Genomic DNA, 21,772 nt, shown 5'->3' on the forward strand with positions numbered 1-21,772 from the left:
CCATCTCAACCATAAATCTGTCTTCCTCCATTTCTCTGATATTATTGAAGTAGCTACTTTTGGAGTCATCCTGTGCAAGCTCTATGGTTGTAGTTGGAGGTTTTGGCTTAGATACAGTCAGGGAAGAAGAAAATCCACTCTGTAGATAGTTATCATTAACTACCCCTATCACACAATAGCTAGGAGCTCCATCTTTTTTCACAGTCGCCTCTTTAGACCCCGAATCATTAGGCAGGACAGGGTTGAAATTTGGATTCCACACACTGATCTCCTGCTCCTTCATGTATTTGTCAGGATCGCTCTCTGACACAGACAGGTTGGGCAGATTTTGTTCTTGCTGGCACTTGGTTTCCATCCCACTCTTACCTGCTGCTTTCTCCTGATCGGTGATGGCTTCATTTTTTCCCAGCCCAGCGCACGGTCTCTCGGCTCCTCCCTGCCCCAAATGGAAATCTGTAGTTTTGGGGTTTGCCAAGTTTCCTTCTCCAGAAGGAAATGTTTCAGAAATCAAAGACCAGCTTTCAAGGTGACCTGAAGCTGCCTGGTATTTTTTGCCCTGCACCTCAATTTCTCTTTTATCTTTCTGAGCTATTTTCAGCTCTTTGTCTAGCTTTCCTTCAAAGAAGCAGAGTTTATCCTCATCTGTGAAGCCAGCGTTTTTAACGAGCCCATCTTTAATCTGTCCCCCTGAGTTTACATTTAGCCCAATCTCATTAAGCTTTCCTTCAGTCCTCTGCCATTCAAATTCAGTTTTGCCGAAGTCTTTCTGGGATTCCATGCAGTGGTAGGCTTCTGAAAAGCTCTCTGTGTTCTTGGCTTTGCACAGCTGGCTGTATTCTGAGAGAGATGCAGGCTGCTTGTTTGAGAGAGACATCTCTGACTGCTTCTCTCCCTCTCCTAGCTGTAATACCACCTACAAGCAAGCCGAGCTCGCAGGCTGCCTGAATCTGTGACGACATACCATTCCCCTGTATTCATGACAAAACTCATTCTTCCCCATCCCCCTCCTGCCCAAAGAGCTCATTTACTGAAATCAGCCACTAGTCCAAATAAAGCATTTTAGTTAGAACCTAAAACATGTCAGGTTTTGTCCTTTCCTAAAAGCAAAGTGGAAATTTAATTTGCTAATTTAATTCTTTGTTCACGTGGTTCTAACAATTGCAGTGAAATAGATTCTTCAGTAAGCAGTGTGTCGAGGGTAATTATACACACATGCGTTGTTATCCCTGCATGCCTTTATAAGGAAGCTTACAATCTGTTTTTCTGCTCCAAATAATATTATATAAATAAGTATTCCTTATTCATGAACAGTCAACCTTGAACAGAGAAGAACCACTCTTGAAAAGTGCTAAAAATCATACTTGGTTGGATGGTTCCCCCTCTGAACACTTATGCTGTACACAGATTTGCCTCCCAGAGGCAGAGGAATTTTGCTGCCAGAGCAATGCATTTAATACCTTCTTTCTCTATCAGAGGTCACAAAGACTGCCACAAATGGAAATTTCATTCACTCTAACTAGAAATAATGTCAAGCACAAGACTTTGGTCCTGGGCAATGCTTAAGAGATTTTGTGATTCTCAATACTATATAACCTGGAATTTGGACTTTTTAAAAAACATGAACTTATACAGTACTTACATTGCACTAAATTCTTCCATTGCAAATATTTTATTTTCAACATTGCATGCTCTGTGCTGATCTATTTAAGACAAGTGGTCTGAAGTGAAATAATCACATAACGTGACCTATCAAAATTTCTCATTCAAGCACCTGTGGCACGACTTTTCTTGCTCTGATTTCAGCATAGATAACATCTTGCTCTGACAAAAAAATTCCCTCCATCTTTCTTCAGACTACCAAAATCACTCAAGTCATGTGCTTTGGAAAAGGTTGAAGGGGAAGGGAGATGCTGTCCACTGTAGTCCTTGAATTGCACTGGTGCAGCTATCCTCTTCAGTACAAACTGAAAAGAGGTTCCTGGAACCAGCAACTTGCAGCCATAGGAGATAAAGCACAAGGACAGCTTGACTTTGGTGCATGATTGCATGTAAGGGCAGGCTGAGATGCGGTAGATAAAGGCCACTTAACTTCTGGGTGGGAAAGGGAGCTGGCTAAGAGAGGCAGGCCTTGTAACACACTGTCCCAAATTCCTCTACCTAGCGGTCATGTCCTGGCATTGGAGCCCTGAGCTCCTTCTAAATCAGTGGAAGATCAGCCAGATACCCAAATTAAGGAAGGGAACTGCTCTGGTCACCAGCTTGTTTGAAGTAACACAGGCTCACACTCCAATTTGGTCAGGTCAGGAAGTGAGGAACAGTGTTTCCAAGTGCTTCATTTTAAAGTGTAAATGCTGAGTGTATTCAGCCAGCTCCTAGCCTGGGATCATGCAGAGTTTGTTCCTCGGAAATTCCTGCATCCAGTGAATCTCACTCAGTGAACCACATGGGAGAGCCAGGTTTGATTTCCAGCTGCTCCAAGCAGCTCCACCCTCAAACAGGAAAGGGACAGGGAGACAATACAGGCAGCAGGCTCAGCCCACAGAGATGTGGGACAGGCTCAGTGTTCAGTAACTCCAGAATCCATCCATTCAAGCCCTCCTTGTCTATGCTGCACCTGACAGTAACTCCAGAATGCCCTCACTAACAGCAGATAAACAGGCCTTGGACCATGTGCTACTTTAGAAGGCAGTCAGCTAGACTTGTTGTTGTGTTAATTTTGGAATAAATAGATTATAAAGACAGGTCAATTAAACAGCCCACGTATTCTAAACACTTGGAATGACTCTATGAAGGAAGGCCCAGTTTAAACCAATTACATTTAATTACATGTAATGACTTTCGCAGCAGAATCTGGAAACTTGCTGAAAGCACTAACGATTGCCTCTATCCATTTACCCATTGACAGTTGGAGTGATACATTCCCCTACCAGCACCAAGAGGTGCTGCCCTTGTCGTTAGGGACCCAATGTGAAGTAAACCTCGACTAGACAAACTTTCCTCTTTGAGTCAAGATTACAGCACATTAGGGAGGATGATCATTGCAGATATAGTCAGAAAAGCTCCTGCGTAGGAGGAATTTTGCCCTTGATGTGAGCAAGCAGTAACAATGATTCCTGTTTTAATTTTGACAAATTTATTTTTAGACTCAATGTAGAAACACTTGAACTGCAGTACGCCCCCTGAATTTAACCTGCTGCGGAGACATGCTCTGATCCATGCGTTTATCTCCTTATATTTGAATTCTGGGTTTGAGATGTTGCTATATTTAAAAACAATGAATAAGGTACTGTAAATTATACCCATAGTTTATACACCCTCCAATTAACCAAAATACTTCCACCCACCAGCCCCGCTCTTCTCAAAAGACCTTTTTTTTTTTTTTTTAAACACTTGAAATATTCTTAGGTTGCATATCTCACACAGCAAGATGTCTAAGGATCAATATTTTTATCCTCTGACACAATTGGTGCAGGGCTAGCACTTGGAAACATTTGCTGGTCCTAAAAATATATATACCGGTCCCACCAAAGTACCTGACACGTCATGAAATCCCAATCTTAAAGATCCCAATCTTTAAGTCATTTCATCTCAATTACCTTATATTGCTTCCCTATCACTTCAATCAGTTCTAAACAGAATTTTAGCAGCATATCTCAACTTACTAGAGTTCTGTTAATGCTGATGAAAGCAGCTGAGTTCTACTACAGATGATGAAAGAAGATTTTCCATGTTTTCTAACGTTCAAAGCACTGATTTCTAGTTTACTGGTTCTTGAAAGAATGGCTGCTATAATTATGCGGAAAATAAAGTAAGAAAAATGAAGCAAGGTGGCATGCAATGATTTTAGGGTTTGATATTTCACATCCAAGTAGGAAGAGAGGAATGCTTTATGTCACTGGACAGCAGAGACCAATTCTCAGAATTCTAATGGGAGAAAGCATTCTCGTATAGTCCTCATGGTTTGCAATAAATCAGATACGAAAACTGTCACCAGTTCATTTAGCACTACTTTTTTGGTGCAGGTCCTGAACTAGCTAGTAAAAATCTGGGACCTTGGAACAGTGTAACTGTTAAGCTCTGAGGTGTCATTTTCCTCCCTCACATCTCTCCCCTCAGCATCTTGCGAACATCCACATCACAATTTGATGAAGATATACCACATCCTAAGAGAGATGCTTACAAGAACCAAGTTTTGCAACAAGATGGTATTGATCAATTCCAATCAGTGAGTTATATGGACTTAAGGTAGCAGAAGCTATATAGCAGCATACAGACAGGTAGGTGACTGCTCAGGAATTAATGCTTTTGTTCCTTTCCTAGCAAGGTGGATACCATGCAGCATATTTAACAAAGAAATTAGATTCAAGCAGCAAAGCAGAAAAATTGAGTTGTATAGTGCACCACCACACAAAATTAAGAGCCCAATGCCACAATCTTTGTTTTGACCTTTTAAGTTTTAATTTAATGTTGACTAAACACAGTCTATATTTTTATCCTAATGGGGAAATAAAATCCTGCATGCCAAAATATGTTAGCTGTCAATCAGGATCGAACACTGTACAGAACAGCTATTATTCTTTAATACATTATTATTCAATATATTGAAAGAGTCCACCTCCATCAGCACACATTGTGCAGCTCTTATGAAAAGCTACAACTGCAGTCAATCTACAGCTGTAAAGCTGACCCACTCTGCTCTTCATCCTCAGCCTCTCAGCAACTTCACTATAACTACATCTTTCCTTGTTTCAAGCTACACACCCCTCTCACTTCCACACTTGTTTTCACACTTTTGTTTGTACTGTTCCTTATGCTTGGAAGAGCCCCCCCAGTTTCCATGCACCAACCACTCCCATTCTCCATGAAAACTTCCTAACGCTTGTCTCCTCACAGATGACAGCTCTGGATCGCCTCATTTCTTAACTAGTCTAGTGCTTAAAGCACAGTACTGGGAATCCTGATTTGAGTTTTGGTCTCCGCTCTGCTATCGGCTTCTTATATGGCTTTTACCCCCTAGATACTAAAAAAGAGAGATGCTGCACTGGGAGGAGAAGACATGTCAGTCAGTGAAGGATAAGCAGGAAAGGATGGGGAGCTCTCTAGAGAACATTTCGTGGCTGAGTGATTCTGTGCAAAAAGAAAGAGAAAATCTGAGGAGAGTTCCATCCTAAAGAGCAAAATGATGGCCAAGGACAGCAAAAGACTGCTTCTTCAAAGGGTAAATATCCAAGTCTCCATGCCCCTCTACTGGTTCTTGAGTTGTCTTGAGGAAGACAAATTTCTTGGATGTCAGAACTCTGGGTTTCACAATCCTTCTCTCTCCCCACTGGCTTTTCTTTTAGGAAAGTGTCAGTTAAAGGCAGTGAAACAGTAACGAGCCATAGCCAATCAGACCCCAGTGCTGCTTCCAGATGTATAGATGCCTCTATTGCCTACAGCCTCTCTCAACCTTTCAATGATGAGACGGCAGCATATTTCATCAGAAGAAAGTTTGGGACCTGCTCGTACTCAGGCTATATTTTTGCTCTTGTTATTATTAAATCCTGAGTCCTCTTAAAGGTACATGCACACAAAAGACTAAAGTGATCCTGCCAAAGAAGCTGAAAAGCCCATTATGTACTAAAATATATTTCAATACAATATTAAAAACCTACCAAGCACACCTACAGCCATCAGTATCTCTAGCGGCTTAAAATATTTGGATGTCTATGTTGTCTCACTGAATTGAAACACCACTTTCTAAGGGAAGACACGTCCTTCAATTCAAGAGGCTGCAAGGAATCTATGGTCATTTTAGCAGTTTTGCAGATGCATGTGCAGGCTCTCGCAATGCCAGTACCAAAGCAGACCAAATCACTACATTAACATCTCATTAGTTAAAACCCAATCTGCAAGCTTCCATCCTCAGCAGATGAATAAGCAGAGTGTTTCTATTTTTGCTTCTATCCTGAAGCTATTACTTATCCCATTTAATGCCTCTTTTTTATCTACCACGATTGTTTCTGTGCAGTCCTTTGCACTGGTTTCCAAGGCAACACCACTTTCCAGAATGATGAACTGCTCCTTGCCAGCTTCTCCGAGAGACATTATATCTCTGTTTAAGTGTCACTACCAACAACAGTCAATCTCGCTGATCAGATCTACTGGGGATATACTTTGTCATTAAAAGCCAAGATCACAAATTGTAATTTTGATATTCACTTGAATGTAGGTTGATACAGACGCAAACACTTCCTGCTGTTCAGCCAAACATTCACTGCAAATAAAACAAACCTATTAGAGCTCTGACACATGAGGCTGGAAGCCTGACACTGTACACTGAACTCACACATCTCATTACTTCTCACAATTCACCATCAGCCAAGATACAGAAGCAATGAACATGAACTTTTAGTACCCAGAATGGTGTCACTTTAAACCAAAGCCTTATTCTTTAAAGATACATGATAGCATACAAACTACTGTAGACTAACACAATGCTACCCACCCAAGGATGGGACACTTTCTATATTTCTAAAAAAAAAATTTACAAATCCCAAGAGCAGCAGTAATGTTTCATTTTGTATTCTGAATTTCCAATACAAAACAGCTTTCAAAAAGTATTTCTATTCAGTGTTTGTAACGCAAGCATTGCAGCACTGGGCTAACGATGAGAACTTCACAGTGAAATTGAATGGAAGTTGACCAGCCTGTTTTCATTGTCCAGGCTGAATGTAGTACAAAGTAGTAAATAAGCAGCATAAAGAGCAAGAAATAAATGACATTTTAAATTCAGTTCTCATTATTTAAGGTGTAATTAATAATAAGGATAATGTTAACATACAAATTTCCTTATTTTTAATCTGACGGTGGCCTTTTAAAGAATTCTACATTTGTATTATTCCCAGGCTCACTAAAACAAATTTTTACAGAGCTCATGGAGGTGAATGGGAGAGAAGAACCAATTCTGAAGCTGTAAAGTTAATTCCTCAGGACCCCACAATTTTTGTCTAAATTCAAGATGGAAGTTTGTGACTAGGATGTGTCAGCTATAGAAGGAACCAACCTGGATATAAGGTACACACAGAGGGAAAAGATATGGATATATTCCACCAACTGCAGCTTCTGAGAGTCTCCTCTCTCCCTACATAGTAAATTTAAAAGTATGTATTGGCTATCTCTAATTTGCAAACAAAAAAGGAAAAGGGTAGAGTAATTACATGGCTAAAGAGTTTTGTCTACACCATGGTCTGAGAACCTTACAAACATCCAACTATTTTTGGAGATATGCATCAGCAAAAATGCTTTTGAAACAAAACTTTCATTATTTTTAATTAAAAATATAATAATTACTATCACCAACGGTTTTAGTTCCCTGTTTCAACAGAATCAAGTAGAATGAAACAACCACAGATAAAGGAAAGAAAGAAGACGACAAAGGCTCTTGGTATGTTTGTTAAATATATTCTGTAATACAACTGACAGGTCCTTTCTATATTCAAATTTAAAAACTTTGGTTAATTTCTATTTTTTCTATATCAAAGTGTCAATTTTTTCCTTACATAACGCAAAGAACACCCCATGGAACTCATTGCCACAATAGATCAACACAAAGAGTTTAGCTGTATTTAACAAAGGATTAGTGTGATGGGGTGTTTCACCCCATACTTGCCCTGAAAGGTTTCATGTAGGCTAAGAAGGGGGCCAATTAACCAGACAGGCCACAGCTGAAGGGAAGCAGGTGGCTTAAGTAAAATCCCCTGATTGAATAATGAGGGAGCCCATCTGAGGAGTAATGAGCTGAGCTGGGCAGCCTTTATAAAGACAGGAAGTTGGCAGCAGAGAGGGGGCTGCGGGGAAGAAGTCTGGAGTGACTCCCTTTGAGAAAGATGGCCTGTTTGGGGGTTACAGAGCCAAAGTAGGCTACAGTTACTGCCTGGGAAAAGGGAGTTTTGGAGCTGGCAAACCGGGGGGGGGGGAGCCAGAAGATTAGGTAAGGGAAAAGGCAATAAGACCCAGAATGGAACAGACTTGGCTGCTGATTGGGTCCATGACCTGGAACCAGTGGTAGGCCCAGGTTCCCCCACCAGCAAGGGGGAAGCACACCAGCTATGTTGTGAAGGGCAAGACTGCCTGAGCCCGTTCGTAAGAAGAAACTTTGAGACCCTGGAAGGGGAGGACACACGTGACTTGGCCAGAGGGCTTAACCATGAACACAGAGCACCTTGCCTCTCTCTCTCTGACAGCCAGAAAGAGAAGGCAGAGCATGTGGCCAGATGTGGAAAGAGCATCAGACATGGAATCAGCAACCAGGAATAGGTGACTAATGGTGAGCGGACCCCGTGACAATTATGCACATTCATATGGACAAGATTATCTGCAGTTCTTTTATACAGGATCAATCAACATCAGGAATATAAATCTTCATGCTTCAGGATATAAACTAACCACTAACTGCTTCAGACTATGAAGAAAATAACTGTCCATTACAAGGCTTCTAATGTCTTCCTCAAACATCTGATACTAACCACTTTGAGATACAGTATGGCAGATACCATGTTACTAAGAAAACCAAGCATATCCGATTAAAAAGCATTTGTGCACAGAATCTGTGTGCTTGAGGTCATGATTTGGCAATAATTTCATTTAGATAGTTCCACCAGGCTATCTACGTTCTTATACAGTCCCTAAACCTGTTGTGTCTCAGTGCCTCACTGAGCTATACCCAGTTATAGCTGAGACTAAGTCACAGCAGAGTTATAAACCATTGAAAGTATATGAACGGGGAGGGTTATAATGGAAATGCTAACAGATGAACAGCATGAATGACACCACTATAATTCAGATCAGCCAGAAAAAGACAACATTCAGAGAAAGGGCATCACTGTGGCTGCAGAACAGAAGAAAACACGAATTAATTAGAGATGGCTCTTTTGGATGTTGAACATATTTTATTTACATATGAGGGATGTAAAGATGTCAGATTAAAAATGTGCACTACTATATGTTGTTACACACAGAAAAGGATTATGCCAACGATGGGTATTGGTGACTGCTCTGGAGACAGCTGGCTGTTGTCAGCTAAAGGCATGAGTGCTGGAAGAATGCCAGCAGAGGACAATGAAGGAGAGTAGGATGAGAAGCTGCTGAAAACAGAGAGAACCTAAGGAGGAGACCACTGCCCAAAGTGACCCTTCAAATCCCTGTCCAACAGGGTAATTTTCAGAACCTTTCAACAGCCAATGCCCCCCAAGCTAGTATTCAATAAGCTGCTCGTTTATGTTGCACCTAGAAGACCTAGTCAAGGTTCAAGGACTGGTATAATAGGCACTGTACACACAAAGATGATCCTTGTCCCAAAGAGTTTACACAATGTAAGTATGCGAGAGAGACGATAAGTGGATACAAACAAAAACATGGGGGCAAGGTAAGCAACACTATTCAGTCTGCCGTTCCTTAAGATACAGGCTGGAGATGGCATTTTTTCCAGGACGTCTAGTGAGGACACAGGTACCGGCTGAGCAGGGGAGTGGGTGGAGGAATGCTATTTGGAAATCTGAGTGGGATGGTTCAATGAAGCCCTAGAGTCATTTATCCCTTTTCCATTCCTCAGCATGAGGTCAGGTGCATGGTTATCGGTAGGGATGTCTATGTCAATACTGAGATTCCTACACCAATGCATTCTTTGCACATATAATCCGATTTATAACGCCAGTTAAAATGAAGCATAAAGACTGCTATAAAATCCTGCTAGGAAAAGAGCACCACTTGCCTGATAAATGTTGACCCTACCAGCATGGCCCCTGAAATGAAATCAGGCCCAACTCTCCTGTTCCAGTCCAGATATGCCCTAGATTGGTGTCATGGGGAAGCAGAACTGCTCTGAGAGTTATATAAGTGAGAGACAGCCCGAAGGTAAGGGAGAGTCAAGAACCCACAGAGGGAGAGTCGAGAATCCAGAGTCTTGTGTGAGAGAGCTCAGAAGAACACAGCAAGGTTGAGAGCTTCAGGGAGAGGATGCACCTGAAGGAGGAAGTGGTGAGAGATCTTGCTGGTTGAGCAGCGAAGCCAGATCAGGCTGGTGAAAGCAGAAGGAAGTCACGGGAAAGGGGGAGTTTATTTAAAAGCTCCCCTAGGCTACAGAGGGCCGAAGGCTGAAAGCAGCAGAGGGAGATGCCTGCTGCCTCTAAATTGGAGAGCTGAAGCCGGAGGGCCAGAGAGGGCTGATGTTTGGGGAATGAGGTAGCTGGAACCATACTTGAGAAAGAAATATGGCAGAAAAGCTAGAGGGGCAGGAACGAAGCATGGGGAGAAACGCTGGATGTGTACCCAAGAGATGAGGTGCAGTAAGATACATCGGAGCCATACCTAAGAGTTTAAAATGGGGTGAATGCCACTGGAGCTGTACCAGAGTGCTTGAGTGTGGTGAGAAATGTCAGAGGTGTACATGGTGTGTTGATGGACTGTTGGGACTTGAAGACTGAACGTGCAGTTTGGACTATGTTGGGGAATTCTGGACTGTGGTTGCAGGACTTTTGAAATAAATTAATTACACAAAGGGCTATTTATATTTGGAAAGCTTGTGTGAAGTTACGGTGACTCCAGAAGAGGGAGGGGCTGCATGCACAGCCACAGTGAGGTCATGAGGGAGAGTCACCCTACAACAGGCAGGTTTTGTTTCTAATCCTTAATGCCCAGTGTTGTTAAAGATGTGAAATAGGTTTCCAGAATAACTATGTGTTTCTAGTAATGGCTGCAACAGGGAGCAGAAGTGACACAGTTGAATATGGTAAACAATCATAAAAGAGGCAGAAAGCTGCATGGGCAACCATAAATCTGCCTTTTCTAGCTTTTGAATGTTTGACTTTGCAACCTACACAACAGCTCTTTAACAGCTTTTTGTAGATAATCTACACATAAAGTGTAGGGAACAGTCCTATCAATTAAAGGTATCCATAGCATTGTAATTGCCATGTCTTCCAAGAAGTGATATATGATATAAAAAACTCTTTGGGGCAGAAATCAAGTCATTCTCTATGTTCTGTAAAACACCAGTGGTATCCACTCTAACACAACAAACACCTCCATACAAATTTAGAGGAACCATCCAGTTGTATTGTGGCACACACAGTAGTTATAGATCTCACAAGCAGCCTTCCAATTTTGCTAAACAAATTTCAATAGTTAATCTTTAGCAGAACATTCTCCAAAATACCCAGAAGTAGTATTCTGATGAACAGACAAATTTACACAAGTTTGAAAAACAAGAGATGTAAATATGAGACAGAAGTCTCATGGACTATTATAAATCCACAGCCATAATACATAGTGGTATTGTAATCTGCATTCTGGTGACAAGTACAGGACCATTTAAGTTTCACTCTTGTGATTTATACAGACTCTAGAGACACATGAAAATTGGTTTTTTTTTTAAATAAAAGTTAATTTTATAAAGCTATTCTATTTATAGGTATTATAGCAGCAATATTTAGGCACTTTTAGAACATCTTTCATCCAAGAATTTCAAAGCACTTTACACAGTTAAGTATTATTCTTAAAGAACAGAAAACAGGTACAGAAGGTAAGTAATTTGCCCGTGGCCACAGCAAATCAGTGAGTTTGGAACAGAACACTGGTCTCCCACTAACTCCTGCTCTTACCAGTAAACAAACAAGGCTACTCCTCATACACTACTTAAACCTTTAAAACCTTTGTCACACTGATCAATGTGTCCAAGAGGTATTTATCTGACACAGGAGTTTGCTGTTCGCTTGATAAAGTACCAGCCACAATTTTATACAAACATTTTTTTGCATTTAGGAATAATTAAGTTAGGATATTCAGTCTTTGGGAATTCATTAAATGGTTGTTTCATTACTAGTTGGAAGGTGTAGGCATGGAAGGAGAATAAGACACAAATATTTGGACTAGAGCCAGTCAAAGGAGTCTGTCTTTTTGTCCCCATACTGTTCTGGGCTTTACTGAAAGTAACATTTTGTCACTCATCCCAGATGTTGTGCAGTCAGCAATAGTTTGCCTAAAACAGGGGTGGGGAACCTTTTTTATGTCAAGGGCCTGATGGTGGCCCTGGCGGCGGGGGAGAATTCGGTGGCGGGCCGGACCAAATCATTACGCGGGCCGTATACAGCCCGCGGGCCGGACACAGCCCGCGGGCCGGACATTCCCCACCCCTGGCCTAAAAGACATGCAAGAGGTTATATCCATCCCTTCGAGCCCTCCTTGTCTATCCTGCACCTGACAGAACGGGCATTCAAACTGGGGTGGGGAATGTGTCAACCAACATCTCCAAAATAAACTCAAACATTCACAGCTTTTCTAAAAAGCAACTGGGAATCGATGAAGCGTTGCCTAGTGTAGTTAAGGATGGGAGCAATTGTGCTTAATTAGAAAGCTTCTATGTGGCCTTACGTAGTACTAACTTGCATATGCAACCCTTGTATCTATCTCCTCACATGTAGCAATCCTGCACTGCAGTGGGGAGCCCTCTAATATATTGTGCAGCTTGCTGTAAAATTTACCTGTGCAACAGTCAGGAAGTGCTTTTCTTTCCCCCTCCTCCCCCCCCCAAGAATCTCCTAGCTTTACAACTGTCCCATTATATGTAGCAGTTTACAAAGGGAAACTAGGTTTCCAGCAGATTATAAAGGTATTCTATTTTTAAAGACACTACCTTTTGCATTCTCTCCACTTTGTACCATCATGCAGCATACTTCCACAGGCACAAGTTCATGCAGTGCACACCATTTCCAAAATAGAACTACTTTGGGTTATGCAACTACTCATTAAAATTACAAAACCTCTCAAAAATCTGACCAGAATGTTAAGGCTGACTTGGGCTCCGTGTTTATTAAGTTTAATAGCTGCATCATGCAAGCTGACAATGTGGAACTCTGTAAAAAAAAGCAACAGGGAAGTTTCACACTTAACGACAGTGCAAAAACAATAGCTACTAGACAGGGATGAGGAATCCCTGACAGGCCACTTCATTACACCAGCATTCATTGATACGATGAAAGAGCAGACTTTTACAGAGGGTTTATAGCATCAGAAGTCCCAGGATGGTTGGTTGGTTTTTAAATCATATATACATGCTAATTAAAACACAGCCATGACACGGGATCCATTTCATAGTCAGACAGCTTGGGTCAACTGAGATCCAAATTCTTTCTGAACCCTAGCCAGGACTGGCACTTGGAAAAGTTCTACTGGTCCCTCCAGAATTTTCTAGCCCTGACAGGTTGAGAGGGATCAAACATTAAAATTACATCAATCCGATTACTTGCTATTTCTCAAGCTGCTAGAGTCAAAGATTAATGTTTCCTAAAGCTAATGAGTTGGGATGAAGCACAGATTTTTTTATAGTTTTAGTGATTTGAGGTGGTTGAGGGTAAAAACAGTCAGAATTCAAGTACAGAGGGGGAAAGCAGTGGATGTAATTAGACTGATGTAATTTTAAAGTCAGATCTCACAACCTGCCGGAAATAGGAAGGAACATTTCATACTGCAGAAATCTGCAATTCCCTGCTCTCCAGCTATATAAAGCATTCATTTCTAATCAATTTCCATTAGTTTCCTTGATCAAGAACTACTTTTTTGTCACTGGCCCAAAACTGACTATAGGAAGTCCTGCATCTCTGACAAGCATCATTCTCAGTTTCTGGTGCTGAGAAGTTAATTTCACCATAATGCTCAAAGTACAGTTTAGTTTAATTTTTAGAGGCACAACATATACATATAAAATTGACTGTGAATGTAACACAAAGAAACGGAGCTTTCGGGTTTAAACCAAACTATCAATTCTTCTAAAACTTGGGAATTAGAACCGTGAGACAGGCAAGCAGAATTAACAGCCTTTTAAGATCAGCCAAAACAGTCATGCCACATTTGTTTGTGACACACAGGATTAACAGTTATTTATTCATGCCAACGCACTGACAAGTAGCAAGGTCTCACACGCAAGCTGTCTGCGTTACTGCTGCTAGCTCAAATCACAAGCACACACCTTTTTCTTGCCTTTGCCGACTCATACCATTGGCTTTCAGCTGCCTTGGTTTCTCTCGATCTAGCACAGCAGGTCTTGGTGGTGGAGTAGGAAGCCCTCTTGACTTCGTTGGTCTCATGTAGCCTTTTATCTGTTCTGTAGCTTTGACTCTCTCCTCTTTCTTTGTCTCTTTCGCTACTTTTTGTTCGGCTCCATCTATCTTTTTCTGAGGTAAGTCTGCACTTCTATCCTCTTCAGACTTCAAAGCTTGGAAGTCCTTCAGATCAACCTCTATCTTGCCAGCAGCATCACCTTCTGAGTGTTCAGAATGGCCTTCAATTTTATAAGTGGGACTGATTTCCTCTGTTTGGGCATCTCTCAGAGTCACACTAGCAGCCTCAGCTGCATCTGCCTTTTTTCCTAAACTAACTGGGCACTCAGGGAAGCTTTGTTCACTCTTCCTGCTTTCACTCAGCTCAGTCTCTTTAGTTTTGTTCACCACCACTGCTGTAGCTAGAACCTGCAGAACAACTGCTTCTGCTTTATTCTCCCACTGCACTGTAAGTTCTGGAGAAATGCCTCCAACATCCTTCTCACCAGCAGAGCTACTTCCTTCCATTTTGTCCATTATTTTGGCATCTGTGGAAATTGTTCCTTTTACGGCATCTGTCTCCTTCACCAGATGCTCCAGGGAAGCACATTCAGTGCTTTGCTTTTTATCAGTGAAACTTATTTCTTTGCCATCCATCTCTGCTAAAACTGAAGCATGCACTTCATCCCTACCTGCCTTGGCATCCTGTTTAACTGAACAATCCGAGGAAGGCCATTTACCTTTCTTCTTCTTATCCCTAGTGCTAGTCACTTTGGTTTTATCACCCTCCTTTACTGAAGTGGAAGCCTGTGCTCCAGCCTCTTCACCTTCCAGTTTGATTGAGTGCTCATAACGGTTGTCTTTATTTTTCTCCCTGTTGTCACCTGTGCTGAATTCTTTGTTGATGTCCTCCAAATCCACTGCAGGAAGCAGTGGGACCTTATTTCCTTCATTATTTACTGGATGCTCTGGAAAGATACTGTCAAGTCCTTGATTTTTGTCAGTAGAAGAAGCTTTGCCAACTTTGTCATGGCAAATTGCTCTAGGCTGAGTATAGGGTGTGAACAAGTCCAACTTATCCCAAAGCATTTGATGCTCAGATGGGAAACTTTTAATATTTTGGTTTTCATCTACAAGACACATTTCTTCCATTTGGTACTCCAGCTCTGTTACCGTGAGAGGCTGCACTTTGTTCTTGTTGGTCTTAGTCTCCAGAAAAACTGGCTGCTCAGAGGCATTTTTAGCCTTTTTGTTTTTCCCATCACTACCCCTCTTTTTAGGCTTATCAGTTACCAGTGCTGGACTGGGATCAGTCATCGCTGGATGCTTTAAAATAGTAAATCCAGCCACCTTGTTTTTATCAGTGGAATTTACTTCTTCAATTTTGTTGAATATCTCAACACCAAGACCAGGAAGTGTGGCTGCATCTGCTTTAGTATCCAAAAGAAATGGTTGCTTAAAACCAATATCAGCCTTTGTGTTTTTCTCATTATTTTCTTTTGCTTTTTCTGCCACAAGTGGGGTAATGGGAGTCTGTACGTTAGCTGTATCTGTTTCATCTTCCAACAGATACTCTGAAGTAGTGAATTCAGTATCCTTGTCTTTATCAGTGGAGTGAGTCTTTTTAATTTTATCTGCCTCCTTGACTACTGCAGGAAGTTTAACCGAGTCTGTCTTTGCCTCCAAGACAGCCATGTGCTCAGCACTATTTTCAAACTTTTTGCTTTTCCCATCACTGCACCTTTTCTGAGGTTTGTCTGCCACCAGTTCTGAAACAGGAATGTGTGCATTAGCTGTGTCTGTTATATCATCCAAGAGGTGCTCTAAAGTAGGAAAATCAGTCTCCTTGCCTTTATCAGACAAATGAGTTCCTTTAGTCTTCATGAGTGTTTTGGACTTTCCTGGGTCCATTTTATAATCCGAGGGAACAAGCGGCTCAGAGAAACTTTTCCCATTACTTTCCTGTATTTTAGGTTGCTCTGTCACCAGTTTTGTAATGGGAACTTGTGTCTTGGTTGTGTCTGTCAAATTCTCCAGTTGATGTTCTGTTGTAGTAAAAATAGGCTCTTTCCCTATATTAGCAAAACCCATTTCTTTAATTTTTTCAGCCTTCTCCACTACAGTAGGAAGATTGCTTGGGTCTGTCTTAGTCTCCAGAAGTAAAGGCTGCCCCAAAGAACTTTTTTCAGCTTTTTTGCCTTTCCTGTCACTGCCCTTCTTTCTAGGTTTGTCAGTCATCAGTGCCGTACTGGAATCTGTCATAATCAGATGCTCTAATGTAGTAAATCCAGTTTCCTTGCTTTTAACTATTAAACTACCTTCATTTGTTTTGCTGATTGTCTCAGCAGTAGTGGGAAGTTTGGCTGCATCTGCCTTAGTCTCTAGAAAAGGTGGCGGTTCTGAAATACTGAATTCAGCCTTTTCACTTTTCCCAGTAATACCCTCTTTAGGTTCTTCTGTTACGAGTATTGTAGTGGGACCTTGTACCTGTGTTGTATCTGTTGCGCCCTCCAACAGATGCTCTAGAGTAGTAAAACCAGGCTCTTTGCCTTGATCAGTGAAACTCGTTTTTTTAATTTTGTTCTCTTTCTCCATTGGAGCAGGAAGACTGCTTGTGTCTTCCTTAGCCTCCAGAAAAAACGGCTCCTGGAAATAACTTTTTTCAATGTTTTTGTTTTTTCCATCACTACCTCTTTTCTTAGGTTTGTCGGACACCTTTGCAGTACAGGGACCTGTTATATTCTCCAATGAATGCTCTGCAATTATAGAGCCAGTCTCTTTGTCTTTATCAGCACAGATTATTTCTTTAGTTTTGTCAAATGTCTCAGCTACAGCAGGAAGTTTGCTTGGGTCTCTCTCTGGCTCCAGAAGAACTGGCTGCTCAGAGGAATTTTTAACCTTTTTGTTCTTCCCATCGCTACCCTTCTTTTTAGGTTTGTCTGTAACCAGTGCCATGCTGGGATCTGTCACAGTTGAATGATCCAATGCAGCAAATCCAGTCTGCTTGTTTTTATCAGTGAATTCTACTACTTTAGCTATGTTGACTGTCTCAGCAGGACCAGGACATTTGGCTGTATCTGTCTTAGTCTCCGAAAGAAATTGTTGCTCTGCAAAACTGAAGTCAGCTTGTTTGTTTCTCCCAGCAATGCCCTCTTTAGGTTTTTCTGACATCAATGGTACAAGGGGTACCTTAGTCATATCTGTTGCACTTTCCAATAGAGGCTCTGAAGTAATACAGCCAGTCTCTTGGCTGTTATCAAAAGAACCTTTTTCTTTAGTTTTGTCGACTCTCTTTGCTACAGTAGAAAGATTGGCTGTATCTGTCTTAATCTCTAAAACAGTCGGTTGCTTGGAGAAACCATTTTCAGTCTTTCTGCTTTTTCCATCACTCTCTCTTTTCTTTGGTTTCTCTTCCATCAACGCCCCAATGCAAGCTTGAACTTCACTTGGAACTGTCTCATTTGCTCCTTCATGCTTGGGAGATATGCACTTAATCTCCTCATTTTCATCAAGAAGGCTAATTTCTGCAGGTTTGGCCACTGAAGGAGTTTCCACTTTGTTTAGGTTGATACCTTTTGAAAGAGATCCTTTAAAGTCTGAATGCTCTGGAGGTTTATACTCAATCTTTTTGTTTTTATCAACAAAACTTATTTCCATAGGCTTGGTTTGCATCAGTGCTGATGTGGGATCCCCCATCTTAATCTTTTCTGCCTTGCATTCTAGCTTCTCCAAGGGTACTTGTTTGTTTTTGCTTTTAGACTGCAACAAACTGTCATCTTTCATTTCTTCCGGTTTCACGACTTCTCCAGCTTTTGCATCCAATAAAAATTTAAATGGTTCTTCAGTTTTTAGGCTCTGCTGTCCTGGTGCTGAACTTAAGATAATATTTTGATCATCTAAGAGGTGGCTTTCTGTTCCTACCTTAGTATCCCTTGGTATATTTGAAGGTCTCTTTCTTTGGCCCTCTCTTGAGATAGTAGAGCGCTCTTTGACACTTTCAGCAGGCAGGACAAAGGGGACGTTTGGCTTCTGTGATTCAGCAACAAAGAGGGGAACTTTTGGAGCTTTAGAAACTTCTACATTTTCATCCCACAACTCCATTGTTCTTGGCTGCTGGTTTCTCTTCTGTTTCGGTTTCTTCTTCTTCTTCTTCACAATCACTGGAGAACCTTCTGAATCCCAGGTCTCTCTTGGTACATCTCTCTGGCTCTCCACAAACTCAGATGGCATGCTGGGTAGCTGCCCAGTTGCCTTTTTATGCGGTGCCCTAGTCCGAGGGAATGTTCCAGAGACCCATTCAAGTTCTGCCATAGAAAACAGATCTGCTTTTGGATCAGTACTCTTCTGTTGTGGGAGACCTACTAGAAGTTCCTCTGGGACATCTGCACCAGGCACTGCTGCAGGTTTTGCTCTGCCAAACCTGCGGTCACTTGATTTGTTAGCTTGCCTTACTTGTGCAGTAGGTACACCTGGAATACAGGAAGTTTGCTCAAGTATCAGAGCAACTATTTTCTAAAAAGTCTGATGTTAGCCAACTTTTTATTTTATTGATCGCCTCAGACATATATGCAGAACTTTTAAACACACTGATCCCATACTAACCCAAACACAGTTTAGTGGTGCTATTTAAGAAAGCTGATTTTAAAATAGGTTTTATGTTTAATTTATCTTTATGCTACTGGTAAATCAAATAGATCAATGATAGAGATTAAATTTAGTCATTTCTTGTACAGTGGGTGATCTTTACTCTCATAAAACAACTTTTCTTGGAGCGAGAAATTACCAATACTTAGAAAGGACACCAGGGACCCATTTTTCCTGTTACATTAGCAAGACAAGACAGCAGATATACCAGTTACAACCCTCTAGTTTAGAATCTTTCCTTATTAGGAAATAGAAGTATAGTGGAAAGGTAAGACACACGAAGAAAGTATGTGGATGTAATGGGAAGAAAAAGCTAGAAGTAAGTTTCCCACAGCACCCAGAAAGCAGTGGAAGGCAAAACTTCATCAAAAGGAAAATAACTTTGCTGTACTTGGATGTAGATTGCACTAGCTTCCTGAGTTCCCCCCATTAACTTTAGAAAGTGACAGTCATTTCTTACATAGTCCTGGTCCCATAAATCAGACTCCAGTCAGAAACATAAGCAACCTAGACTCAGTGGAAAGGCTGAGTTAGTGGAGCAGGGGGAATACTATGTTTTCCCTTGGTAGCTACACACCTCAATTTGGAAAGGGATTTACTATGAACATTATTTTACTAGAGTCAAGGGACACTGAGTTTGTCTTAACACCAAAATAAAAGCCATGTTGAAAATAGCACAAGAGGAGAGGGAAGGTGAGCTTTTAAATGCTTTAGCAGTGAGGACACAAGCCAGCCCCCAATGAGAATAGCAGCATCCAAATTTGGACTTGTAGTACTGAAACCAAGGAAATGAAATGATTTAAAGAGGGGACTGGGCAGAGACTGGAGGCAAAGTGCAAGCAGAATCATTTTGGTGAATGCACAGAACAGCACAGTGCTGGCTGTAGAAAACAGTGTGCTTGCCCATATGGCTGAAGGGTAAGACAAATGCAGCCAGTAGGAGAAGGAAGAATGGTATTCACAGAGAAAATGTATTTCAGTTCTAAAAGTCCAGCTACTTTCAAATCGCTACCTGTAGGTTCTTGTGGAGATGTCTCTCGTGGCGGTTCAGTATGGTGGGCATGACTAAGCCCAGCCTCTTCCTTCACCTTCTCTACTAAGGGAAGGTCAGCTGCCGGAGCTGTTTTTCCTGGAAGGGTTTCTTTAATTTCTATTAACATCAATGGTTCTTTTGTTTCCACTGGAACTGAAACACAAAAATCACAATAAGATGGGACATTTCACATACAATGAATGTGTGTAACCAATATTTTACATGCAGGCATACAGAAAAGGATACATTTTGGTTTAGAATACATGTGAAATTTACAAGATTCTGCAGCCTGGAAACAGATATTCCCCTTAAGCTCCCTTTGAAAAATACCCTACAAAATGGCTTCAGTGTCAAAGATGAAATACACAACATTGTCTTTGCTATCTGAAGACAGGTCAAGCCTCTTTTCTTGAAAGAATCAAGAGTTCAGACCACATCGGCTTTCAACTGGTATTCATGCAATTCTTAAACTGCACTTGTAATGCTCTGTCACTGTACAGTTCGTTTTCCCAATATCTGTTAACTGTGTCAACAAAAAAGGAAGCTTATAAAACTACCAAAATACAGCAAAAAGTTAGTCTTTAACTTTACCTTAAAAAAGGGACAATCTTCTTGTAACATGCTAGCTAAAACAAATACTCAGGTCTCAATGTTGAAAAAATTAATGTTTGGACAAAGCACACAAAATACGGTATGAAATACTACATTTAAGTGCTTATTATTATTACTATATATACATACAAACGTAACAGGAACATAAAATTCAGATACATTTTAGTTCTTTTAAAGTCCTCCTCACATTACAGACCTACTAAATTTTTAATTACCTTGAATTTTTTTAAAGTTATATTCATTTAACTACTTTTAATTTTATATACACAAAGATATAAAATATAAAAATAGTAATAAACCAACCATCACATCCAATAGATACAATAAATATGCATGGGGGGGGAAAAAGGAAGAGAAATACAAGTTCCCTCCCAAGTTCTTAATGGAACTCATACCTACATTATAGCAGTCTCCAATGCTTACCCCTCAGTTGAGGCTGTGAAACAGTTTCTAATACAACCCCCCATTTTCACATGCTCATAACGTTCCAAAACATTCACCTTGGGACTGAAGTCTTCCTTGCATGGTCTCTGCCAAAGGCGGAGGAATAGTGCGTGAAATATTGGGAGGGAGAAAATCTACTAACTCGATCAAAAATGCTGACTCCACGTTAGAGAAGCTCTCTTGATTTTGTACCCGAGTTTATAGATTACTCACCAGTCAGCTCTGGGAGTTGTTCATTTCGCTTCAAAAGATGCTCTGTATGTTTACTGGAAGATGATTTATTGTCTTCCAGTTTCTCTAGCACAGGAGTACTATCTGCACCAGGAGTAGAGGCTTCTGGGACCTTCATTTTTTGTTCCATTACCACAGTTGGTGCTGACGATTCTGTTTACAATGAATTTTAAAAGTTAGTGTTTTTCTACTTGTAAATGGTGGAGACGCCACTTGCCCCAACAACTACTTTCCCTCTTCCCCCATTTTGCTTCCAAGTTTCTTGAGAACACAGTCTGTTCCCAGTGCCTTGAATTCTTGTCTTCCAGCTCCCTCCTACTCCCACACAATCCAGTTACCATCTGCTCTGAAACTGTTCTTCCCAAACTCTCCAGTAAGTATAAGCCTACTCTGATCTTCTCCTGGATAAGTCTAAGGGATTTTCCTAAACCTCTTTTTCTACTACCTTCATATAGTCACTCGTTCACTCCAGCATTCTCTCCAACTTGGGCATTTACATCTCTGCTGTCCTACCTCTCCTGCAACTCTTGTGGCAGATCCTCCTCCCTCATTTCTCCTGAAATCTCTCCAGGTTCTTTCCTCTGTCCTCTTCTTTTTACTTTACACTTCTATGAATGAACTCCTTACTCTCATGCCTCCAACTACTGTAATTCTCTACGTGTCCCATCTCACTTCTCCAACTGTCCCTCCAATTTCATTCTAGCTGTCTCATCAGCAGCTCAGACTCAGTATGGTG

General features: G+C 41.1%; 1 protein-coding gene across 8 annotated transcripts in view; it reads right to left on the reverse strand.

The window, feature by feature from the left end:
• The window catches only part of MAP4 (microtubule associated protein 4), a 259,798-nt gene that overhangs the window by 56,209 nt on the left and 181,817 nt on the right, over positions 1-21,772 (reverse strand). For all 8 annotated transcript variants that reach the window (XM_067544516.1, XM_067544519.1, XM_067544515.1 and 5 more), the window contains 3 exons: positions 21,019-21,189; positions 19,729-19,902; positions 14,003-18,541 (listed from right to left, as the gene is read on the reverse strand). In XM_067544516.1, the coding sequence (XP_067400617.1) occupies positions 14,003-18,541; positions 19,729-19,902; positions 21,019-21,189 (4,884 nt within the window). The remainder of the gene's footprint in view (positions 1-14,002; positions 18,542-19,728; positions 19,903-21,018; positions 21,190-21,772) is intronic.

Source organism: Emydura macquarii, unplaced genomic scaffold, assembly GCF_026122565.2.
Source record: "Emydura macquarii macquarii isolate MOO-44397 ecotype Brisbane River unplaced genomic scaffold, CSIRO-AGI_Emac_v2 contig_973, whole genome shotgun sequence".
NCBI lineage: Eukaryota > Metazoa > Chordata > Testudines > Chelidae > Emydura > Emydura macquarii.